This window comes from Electrophorus electricus, chromosome 2 (assembly GCF_013358815.1).
Source record: "Electrophorus electricus isolate fEleEle1 chromosome 2, fEleEle1.pri, whole genome shotgun sequence".
NCBI classification, from domain to species: Eukaryota; Metazoa; Chordata; class Actinopteri; order Gymnotiformes; family Gymnotidae; genus Electrophorus; species Electrophorus electricus.
This window is the reverse complement of record NC_049536.1, coordinates 23311681-23323250: the sequence shown is the minus strand read 5'-3', so window position 1 is coordinate 23323250 and position 11570 is coordinate 23311681. Positions and strand designations below refer to the sequence as shown.

The 11570-nt window shown below is 41.9% G+C and overlaps 1 protein-coding gene across 1 annotated transcript; it reads left to right on the top strand.

Annotated features, from left to right (window-relative positions):
* The first annotated feature begins 1468 nt into the window (after positions 1 to 1468).
* sting1 (stimulator of interferon response cGAMP interactor 1) lies at positions 1469 to 9146 on the top strand. The gene is made up of 7 exons (XM_027017064.2): positions 1469 to 1590; positions 4660 to 4879; positions 5039 to 5216; positions 5773 to 5881; positions 6601 to 6830; positions 8157 to 8343; positions 8636 to 9146. The coding sequence occupies exons 1-7, from the start codon at positions 1530 to 1532 to the stop codon at positions 8911 to 8913; spliced, it is 1263 nt and encodes a 420-aa protein (XP_026872865.2). The 5' UTR covers positions 1469 to 1529; the 3' UTR covers positions 8914 to 9146.
* The last annotated feature ends 2424 nt before the right edge of the window (positions 9147 to 11570 follow it).

The window sequence follows — 11570 nt, the reverse complement described above, 5'->3', positions numbered from 1 at the left end:
CACATCTGTGCCTGCAGTCCACAAGAATTTCGTCTCTAGTGATATTCAGAAAATAACTTTTTGTTCGTATCATCAGCTTTCAATAATATTGATAATTATTTACTATTCCTTAATTCGTTCACTACGTCTTGATTTTACGAGCTGACACAAAAGCTGACAGTGAGAAAATCGATACTTTTATGTCAGCGAGAGTGACTTGCTGAAGTCCTGCTGTTTTAAGAGTCCTACAGAAGAGATTTACTCCAGATTCAAGATTCCTTACTGTCATTTATCAGTATCAGTGTACAGAAGAAAAGTTAGAGAATCTAAGTAATGTGTCAGAATATAATACAAGTTCTGTGATTAATATAATATATAGTGATTTAAATAGGAATTAAAAGTTAGCAAAAATATAATAGAGGTATAAAGAAAGTATAACTACAAAAGTATTTAAATGTAAGTAAACAGAAATAAACAAAAGAGATTAAAATTTGATTGTATTGACACGGATATACCTTGCTGAGCAAAGTGACATGCAGAATTAAAACAGGTTAACAGTTGCAGGTGTAAATACTATCTGATAAATACAGGAGTAGTAGTACTGGATCAGGTCGTGTCCTGTTGCTACTAGCTTGCTAACAGTTTAATGTAGAAGTTAGGGGGACGGACGGGATCCGCCATGTTTCCTGTCTGAGGAAGTGCACTGTTCATGATGCTGCTGACGTATACAGTAGTCTGAGGAAAAACAGTACATTACCTCTCAGATCCCGTCATTGACTACCAATATTTCTAAAGACTGATTTTATGACGTTTTAATAATTATAATATGAGTTCATGGGTTCGGATCTCTAAGACTCTGTACCTGTATAAATGTGTTGACACTGTGACGGTTTCCTCCCGCCTCTCCACTGGAAAACAACATGGTAGATCCACCGGTTACATATCTTGGTTTGCACAATGGTGGAGGCCAATACTGGAGAGAGGAACACTCATCACGGATGAGCTCGGGATGGATTGGCCATGTGGTCCAGCATGGGTTGAGTTTTCGGGACGCTGGTCAGAGGGTCCAGACTAATGTGAACAAACATTATTCGGACATATCGAAATGAGAATGGGTAAGAAGACCTATCCTCTATTCCATACTACTGAACTCACAGAACTGATTTTTTATATATCACTATACTACTGTAGTGCAGTACTACAGCATTTTACCCCTTCCAAGGTTTGAATGAGACACAACCACCTCCAAACTATGCCTGACTGAAGTTAAGGTACATGTTGCTGATTGAAAAAAAACTCAGTCATGGAAGTTTTGCAGGTTGTCGAAATGTGCGTTATAACGAGAACTGAAATTGAAAAAAACATTCATTTGCTTGCGGGAATGTGTGTACGTAAAAGAGGGTGTGTATGGTTTGGTGAATGAGAAGTTAATTATGAAAGTGAAAGGAAGAAAATGAGAGAGAGAGAGAGAGAGAGAGCGAGAGAGAGACTGACTGGGGTACCATAAAAACAGATACTAGAAAACAGAACAAAGGAAGCCCGATCGCCTCATGCTCTCTGGCTCTCTAGACTCTAGCCTGCGTGACCAGCTTGTGCTCCATTCTACCAGAGGTGAGTTTTTATACTCTGATGCATTTCACTCCCCAATAAATGTTATAGATCTGGAACTATATAGTTTTATATGCCATGTTCATATTTGACAACGTGTGAAGTAAAACCCCTCACTAGTGTTGAGGGAATACTAGTAGGTGTGATCATTTTAAAGAAGCATGTTTTGACACATGTACACTTTGGCCTATACTGGTGCTCAGTGCATCACCAAAAAAGATCTTTCGTGATCTTATCTAGTATGATCTGGTAGGATGTAAAATATTCATTCATGTGGCCATCACTATCGCATTGTAGCATCACATCGAAAGAGGAGTCGCGAGAGCATTTCTGCTCGAGGAAGTACTCTTTATTCAGGAGTTATAAACAGCAATCCCAAAAAAAACCACAGGGAAAGTATGGGAAGTAACTAAAACCACACACTTCAAGAACATGGGAATATGTATATCTCTAATACCAACAGACATGAAAAGGGCATGACTAAATCAAATAAGTTACATAAACACAACTCCAACTACTCTAAACAAAATAAAAATGTTAAACTTGAACTAATGTACAGTATGTGCTGAAGCACACAGCCTCCTGGGAGTCTTCTTGGTGCCCTCTTCACCCTCTCTCCAAGGGAGTGGCAGATGTTGCAATATTACCATTACTGTTCCAGTCAGTTGCAGTTCTAGTTTGTCCATGATGGCTTCCCTGTGCTCTACCGCAGCCTTGCAGGGGAGGAAAGACGAGATCAACCTGCCCCCTCCCTCTCCCATAAAGACCTGCCTGGTTGACTCACAAACTATAAGCAGGGTGTGACGCTGTGAGGGAAGAAGCAGACTGCACTTTCGAACAGTTCAGCGTTTTATTACAGTTCCAGTGATCGAAGCACCAAGTGCTATGAGAGTAATGAGGAAGGCGCATGCAATAAACAGGGAGAACAGCGCTCATACGATACTTTACAGGACGACACAAATCAGAGAGGCACAGAGGTGTTGCAGTAGACAATAATGAACTCAGAGTGACCGTGATGAGCAGAGTGTGAACAAGGGTGGGTTGTCATGGGAACAGCACATGGAGGGACCAGTCAGTGTGTTGTCGTAGCAGGGATTCTAGCGTCCTACGTTCCAAAACCCATTTGCTGTAGAAAAGTGGTGAGAAACTTTAAAGTTTCATTTTTTAGCCATTTAGCTACATTCATCCTCATTCATTGAGGACTCTCTAGCGCCCTCTAGCGTTTCTCCAGTCATTTTCTATATATATATATATATATAGATAGATAGATAGATAGAGAGAGAGAGAGAGAGAGAGAGAGAGAGAGAGAGAGAGAGAGAGAGAGAGGGAGGAATAGCTAGTGGACAAGCCCCTCCTGAAACAGCTCTGGTCTGTGAGTGGTGTACAGAGAGAGAGAGGGGAGCATAGCAGCCTTTCATAAATCTGACGTGTTGCCCATCATTTAAATTGCAGTGATGCGAAACTCCTGCGCTTTTCCATCCTGGGGGTTTTGGATGTGTGTCACTAAAACGCAAGCGAACGTCTCGTCCGGGAGGATCAGCTGTTCAAGACGCCTTCCATGTTTACCAGAGGGTGACTGTCTCAGGCTAGCGTCGATTTATGTTTGACGTTCAGAATTACCCTGGATCATAAGTTGTAAAAGTGATGCATTCAAAATAAAAATAATAAAATTCAAAAAAAGCAAATGAGGCAATATTACTTCAGTTCAGTTTTACTTTTTTGGGTGGTTGGTTAGGGTATGGAGGCTCTTACATCCAGGTCCTCTGAAAGAACATGATCCCTCCGTGATACTAGCACAGCTACTGTAATTATAGTAATACCAGCATCAGATGTTATGTTTACATCATACAGCCTCCACATAGCCAGACTGTCAGTTATGATATTTAGCTGACACATGCTAACTTGCTACAGGGACACGCTCCTTATATTAACTTAGGTGCTATAGTGGATACAGTGGACTGACCTTTTCTGCCAGTTATTCATTATGCATTACAATAAACTTTGGACAGATGCATTAAGTGTGTCAAAGGCAGAGGGAAGTAGCCATGCCTGGTCTCAAACCTGGGTCTTTCAGACAGTACACGTGTGTTTCCTCCACCAGACCAAGGAGCCAGAACCAGAATGCACACCTTCTTGACGGTCTCTCACAGTAAGAGATATGGTAGATGTATATGATCTAATATTCCTATGCGCCACATAAGTTATTGGTTAGCGATTAGGTTATTTTTGTACCATGGGAACAGGTTAGCCATTTCTTCAGAAGGGATCTGATTCTGACTCATGCAAATCTAAGTCAGTAATCTAAAGGGGCAAACCAGCAAGCAGGCACAGGTATGAATAACAAAACCAGACCAACCAGCAATCAAAGAACCAGGCTATAGGCAAAGGTCTTCATCACTATCATCATCCTCAGCCTGGGACATCAGCAGTATTGTAGGTTCTATAGTATCTTGAACTCTAACCTACTGTACTGGCTAGGATACATTCCAAAGCACTTCTGTATATTGTTTGGATGAAAGTGTCTGTTAAATGCCAAAGATGTCAGTGTAAAATGTAGATATGGTTGGAATGGCAACAGTTAAACCTGTAATGTAGCCAAGATTGCGGAGATAAACATACATGGACTGGGAACTCAAAACAAGTACAAAAACCTATAGAATGCAAAGTATACATCATTTGAAAGAGGTATAAGGAATTGACCAATACAAAGGTGAAGTGTGTAAGTTCAATTGATGATATTAGTGACAATGAAAACCCCAAGTTTTTTGACAAGTGCAGGGCATTCTTTAAGCAGTTGCCCAATATAAAAATATATCTCCCTCTATTGCTCCAAAATCAGACATTTTAGTTTCTAGCCCCAGTCGGGCTTTTAAGAATCGGAAAGTCACTTCAAAGCTGCTACACACGTCCTGCCACATTCAGTCAATCGTGCTTTGACTGGCCTGGTTAGTCGGCCTATTTTTGCATAATGTGGTATCTAGAAATTAGATGCTACGATTTGAGTGCAAGAAAAACTGGTATTTCACATTCCAGAATGTGCAAATGAGCCAGACGTTGTGTCCCCTCATACAGCAGACATGGGTATGGAGCGTGTCATTCCAGGCCGTCGAGGGAGGTGTCCAGCAGTGTGTGCAGTGCTGGTGAGTGTCCTGGCACTGGTGGGGGTCTGGCTACTGGACCCCACGCTCTTCAGAGAAATGGGTGGACTCTGTGCCCTCTCGCTGAGCCTGGGGCCGGCATTATACAGTCTCTGTTTGCTTATGGAGGAGTGCCTGTTTCACTCGCATCAAAGGTAAGAGCTCTGTGAATGCATGTGTGCGCGTTTATGTTTTATTGTTCTGATTGTGTTTAAAATTGTGCATGGCTGCATGTTTTTTTTGTTTTTTTTTTTGTATTCGTGTGGGTTTGGGGATGTGTGTGTGTGTTAAGTAATGATCTGTGCACTCTGCAGGTATGGAGGGAAAATCCAGCGCATGCTTCAGGCCTGCTGCAGCACGGCTACGCTAGCAGGTGTGCTAATGGTGGTAGCGACTCTGCTCGTGAGAGGATCCGCATACACGCTGGGGCAGTGGGCTACAGTGGGCCTAACCTGTGCCATCTACCTTCTGTTCAAGGCACTGGGAGTCCTGGTAATAATCTGCCACATTACAGAATACTAATGCTTCAGTTATATGTGTATCCACTCGTCCCCGCCTACGTCCTTGTGTTTGGGGTTGATGCTGAGTTCAGTAGACAGAGTGTGAGGGAGAACAAGAAACATTAATTCTTTCAGTGTTACAACACTACAGGTAGTGTATAAAAGGTTTTATACTACTGTACATGGAAATGGTAATAAGTATAGTGAGAGATATTCTGGATCACTTGTGCTAAAGTGATCAGCAAGACTCCTCAGGGCTTTTCAGCAATCATTTTCTCAGACTACTTATTTTTGGTCTTGTGTCACCATTTCAAAGCACTGACGTTCCCTGATTCTGCTCACTGTTTCCTAGAGGTCCTCACTGTGAGCAGTTCCTATAATGCTGACTTAGGCAGTGTGATGTGTATGGTTCTATTAAATCTTACTTTGACCCAATAGCATAAACACACTCCTGCCTGAAATTCAGCAAGTGCTTACACTTTACAAACTCCAAACTTCACAGAAAGCAACAAAGCTTCCATTGTCTTTTCTCTCACTTGTCCTCACAGGGACCTTCAGCAGTGGAAATCTCAGAAGTGTGTGAAAGCAGGAACCTGAACGTAGCCCACGGCCTAGCCTGGTCCTTCTACTTGGGCTATCTGAAGCTCGTACTACCAGGTACTTCACACACTTCCACACATTCCTGGATTTGCCCAGAGGAGTGACTACTCTGGGTCACCTCACTTACAGGGTTCTTACCTCAAATAGCTCATATATGCAATGCAGGGCAGAAATACCATGAGAAAGGATATTTGGAACACAAGACAGCGATAGTAGTACATAAGAGACCGCCTAATTTTGTCCAAAACAAACATACTATAGGATGCAGCTTTACTGCAGTTCACAGATGTAAGCAGACAGAAAATGATTTAATAGCCTCTGTTCTAGAAAACAATAATCATTTGAGTTTATTCTTAAGGCACCACTGTGACCTGAATTACACTTTGCAAGAAACTGACAAGTTGGAATTCTACAATGTAAACCTTTTCTTATTGTGTTGGCCTGTTTGAATCTAGAGAATTCACCTTTCTCAGTGCAAACATCCATATTACACTGCAGATAGCAGCTTGCTTCTAGCAAGTCTAGTACATTTTGGGTTTTGGTACATATGCTGTTATCCAGTTCACATTTATTTTTAGTCTGTATTCCAAAACAGTTAAAGGAACTGAATCTATTAATCTAAATCTCAACTCTGTTTGGACCAGTTCTCAGAGATCACAACAGATCAACACTTACATTAGATCAGTTTGGTCGACTGGACACTTCTGCGTGTGTGTGTGTGTGTGTGTGTGTGTGTGTGTGTGTGTGTGTGTGTGTGTGTGTGCGTATAATCACAGAACTGCAGGAGCTGGTGAGTAAAGACTACAACCTCACCAGGGACAAGCTCATCTCCAGTCGACTGCACATCCTCCTGCCAATGAATGCAGTGGTCACAGCCAGACTGGAAGAGGAGGACCACAATGTGCGTTTCCACCGGAACCTTCCGGAGCTGCGGCTGGACCGGGCTGGGGTCAGGGGCAGGGTTTACAAACATAGCGTCTACAAGATCACCGACCAGAACCAAAAGGTGAGGGGTGAAGGTGAAGATTCTACAGGTATTCTTCAGACTTGGCTTATATCACTTAGGACATGAGCGTGACTTCATTTTGAGGTTATGGATGGGGTCACGGGGTCGCTGGCATTAAGGTCATGAACAGGGTCACCGAGTCGCCAGCTTTGGGATAATAGATGGGGTCACTGGGTCGCCGGCTTTAGGGTTATGGATGTGGTCACCAGGTTGCAGGCTTTGAGCTTATGGACAGGGTCACCAGGTTGCTGGCTTTCACAAAGGTCTTTTTGAACTTTCGTTTTCAAGGTTGAAGCCACAGGCTGCAGGGTCGCAGCATGGAGAAGTTGATGCACATTACACCCACATGCCTGATGTAAGAGCTCATAATTAACTGACGAGTCAGAGAAGAGTCCACGCGCTGCAGGTGGACATCCAGAAACATGCCCTTCTCTGATATACTTAAAACTGGATATAATGCAGTACAACAACTTACTACTAGCAATTAGGGATGTGTTAGGTTTTTGCTAATTTAGAGACTAGAATACTAGACGTTGTGACAGACCAGTATGATGCTGAAGTAAGCTGCAGCGTCTGATTCATTCAGCTCCTCATTCGTAGCTTCACGTTGAGCAGCTGGTTTTTAGTCATAAAGGGAGTGTTTACGCTGCATATTTGTTGTGCACTTCATGTTTATATAGACATACGTAAGTGAACTAATAATGAAAGATAATGATAATGAACATTGTGACAATAAAAACAAGATTAAAAATGAATATAAAAGGGAGGTTTCGGATGCATACTGAAGGGTTTATCCATGCCCTTCATACAGCTACAGGTTGTAAGGAAAAACTTTAAAAATAAAATAAAATAATAATACTGTTGAGGTAAAAAATATTCCCGGGTCAGTCCACAGCCAGGATTTACGTACAGAAACAAGTGAGCAAACAGTTTCTGACGTCAGTTCAGTGAACAGTATATGTAGCTTGTGGCAAATTTCCTTTTTAGACACATTAACAATGTCAAAATTAAAAGAATCCAGTAATATTTGGGAGAAAAATTAACATAGGACAAAACCTATTTGGGTTCGGGACATTTTTGTTCATCACAGAGCCGGGCAGAGGTGATTTTCGAAAACTTCATACATTTTTTTTATTCACAAAAACCTTTAGACTTGGAGTGCCTTATATGGGCATTGACGAGAACGGCGCCGACGACAAGGGGATAACGCGACGTCGGTGGTCACGATGTCATTGGAATGCTGGCGTTTCTGGGTTCAAACCTTAAGAACTAGTGAAACAGCATCACCTTGTGGTCAAAGTCCAAACTCTGGTCTCTGGTGTTTAGGAGTACTGCTGTGTGGTGGAGTATGCCACTCCACTGCTGACCCTGTACCAGATGTCCCAGGACGACACCGCTGGGCTAGGCGAAACAGAAAGACGCCAGCAGGTGCTGCTCTTCTACAGAGCTCTGAGCCATATTCTGGAGAATTCTCTGGAATGCCGGAATCGCTATTGCCTCGTCCTGCTGGACGGTGAGTGGTACTGCAACGCCCCCTGCTGCTGCAAATACCCTAATGCCCACGGAAACGGTGCATCTGTTGCCAAGGTGCACTAAACTGTGCATCTGGGGCAACCAGGCAGTCATTAACCTCAACAATGAAACAAAACCATATATCTATAATCATATGTTCTCCTGCCTGCATGGAAGTCCAGAGTTTTTATCCATTCTAAATGTTATGATGGCACAATTTCTGCCACATTAAAAGCTGTTGAGCTAAAAGCCAGTTGTGACCCATGTTAATTCTTACACTGATTCCACCACAGACAAGCACGCTGGTGACAGTCATTACCTGTCCAAGGAGCTGACGAGGTGTGTGCTGCAGGAAAGGCAGGAGGTTCCCATGGAGCTGCCCCCCAGGCTGGTGCTAGCCATGGAAGAAGAGGGGGGGAAGGCCACTCCCGTGCAGCCCCAGCTTGCCGGCCGCCAGGGGGGCCCGCACAGTTCTCTCCCCAGCCTTATGATCAGTGGCCCCAGGACGCTGAGATCAGAGCCTGGGGAGAACACAGACTACCCCCAAAACCACCAACCCAGATGTACATAAGACATCACGTTCACATGAAAATGGTCTTGTGTAATGCAACATTTGTAAAAATAAAATGACAATACAGACTTTACATGCAACCTGTTATTACAAAATTGGACAGGATTTTTTTTTTGTTGTTGTGTGCGGTCGTTTTTGTATGTTTGTTTTTTTAGATATAGGGACATTTCCAGGTGTATCACATCTGAAAATAACCACTGAAATTAATGTGAATTAAACCACAAATTATATTATGTGGTTTTGATAATTATTACATTTTATAATAGTTGACATTACTTTTTGGTTCGTTTTGCCTCACGATGGTAACTTCCTATGAGTCAGTTGCACCCCTCCTGCCTACCGTACCCCAGCAAAGATTTATTCAAGCAGTCACAGATAATCCACATTACCGGAAACTTTAACAATTACAAATGGGAATATCGAGACTTCAAATTGCAGAGCCAATCCATACTGTTTATTACCATTAGTAACATCAAACCAGTATGGTTATATCCGCATAGTGAAGCGTTTTAAAAGTATACTAACCTCTGAGCACGATACCGTTGGGTTCTTGTGCTGTCTTTGTGCAACACAGCCAGCGAGTTACACGCGTTCTGTAAAAGCTGTTACACGGTGCTATGCGTATATTATTTTAGTGGTTGTACTTGTTCATACAGGTGAGAACATGTATAACAGCACTGAGAGTTGTTGTCTTTGCAGAAACAGAGTCGTCTTTGTCTCGACACACGCACACAGTCCGTTAACACAAGCAAAATATTTGTTTCATCTGAAAACTGTCACAAAAGGAAGTAGGTAACCGTGCTGGTCTTTGGAAAACAAATTTCATTCAATATTTTTTAAAAAAGGCTTCAAAACATTTCTACTAATAGAATTTAAAATGATTTACACTGCTATATATCATGCAAATACTGGTCATAAGGACAGCCGATAGGGGAACCGCTGGTGTGTTTTGGGGTGTGATCTACAGTGTGTCACCGGATATAAACAAGATTGACACACTGGAAGTGATTAAATAACATATGTGCCAATTTTGTATAGAGTGACGTGTAGTCTTGGTCGGGGGGAAATTGCTACACTGGCAGACAGTTGCATCGTCTTTTGGCCCAGTTCTTTTAACCATGTCCTGTTCAGTAACTGTCTGGTGAGCTTATTATTATATACAACTTTATTATTCTTTAATACATACTCGTAACCCAGCCTTTGACAATACAAATGCAACATTTTGTGTCATGAAACACCTTGAATTGAAATGAAGTTAATGTCATTTAATTTAATTTAATAGAGAGAGGAGAGAGAAAACCTTGGTTGTTCTTTAAACTTACAAACCTGTTAGCTGAATTGTTAAGAAGCTACAGGAAAACATCTGCACTAACCTCAGACTGTTTTTCTGAACAAGGCCGTCAGCAGGCCAACTGCACGTGACCCGTAGCAGACGGATCCGAGATGAGATAGGTTTAAAGATGAGTCTAACTCTGAAGCATGGCATAAATGACAGGTGTCCATCAACAGTACTCAGGGGGACAAATCTGAACTTGTTTAGTTTTGTAAATAAAAATGGCCAGGTTTTCACAAATATTCTGTGGCACTTTTTTGAATAATTGCAGAAATAATTTATTAACATGTCATTTGAGCTTCAATAAGACTGGAAACATTTCACCTGAACACTTGAAGGCCTTGCACGGTCTGAGTTATCACCTCATGGGTCATGAGACAAGCACCACAAACCCTCCTGAGAGTCATTTTCATATTAAACAACACAATATCCTAATATCTAAGAATGAATAATTTTCTGTAATGGTTCTAACATTAGGCTTGTGGTTTAGGATTTGTTCCAGTTTAGCAGTGCGTAGAGAGCATAAAAACATGCAGATGTTATTCAGCGCAAAAGTCAGTTGCACACTGATCAGCTGACTGAAGGAACATGTTGGTCCGGTTTTGCATTACTAGTTTACTACAATAATGAGCTCTCATCGCATTGGCTGGACTTGCGATCAAAATCAATAGTGAATGTCAAAACATTTTTCTCATGTTTGAGTTTCCTTGTGAGACTGAAGCTCGTGACCAGGTTGAATGGGTCATGAGGATGAGAAGCAGTGTCTGAGATGTAGGTCAAAAACACAGAGAAAGGATCTTTGGACAGATTTGCTCTTTAAAAGGGAAAGAAACACTCACTTAATGACTGGTTCACTATTGTATCTCTTGGAACCAACATCCTTATTGAGACACGTGAGGATAAGAACACACTATCACATCCACACAAACTAAAATATGAGAGGAAACAATATCAACAGTGTGCAAACAAAAAAGATCACAGCATCAGATCTATTAGACACCATGATTAAGCCTGAATAAACCCTTACACTGCTGTCTACACTCAACTAATTTCTCTTTTGCAATCACAAAAATTCCCACAGAGGCTCTGTGGTTATCTATTCACACTGTAGACACTTTATTTCTTTGTCTCACACACACACACACTCTGGTAAACCCCTTTCTTATTCTTGTGTAGTAACTTCCCCTGGTAATTCATTTGAACCCTTCACTGCTTCCTTGTTACTGTGAGGTGATGTGATGTCAGAACTGCACACAACTATGAAGGCCAATCAACTCGGCCACAGAGAAGCCTGGGGCAAGGCTGAGATCTCTTAGATAACAGG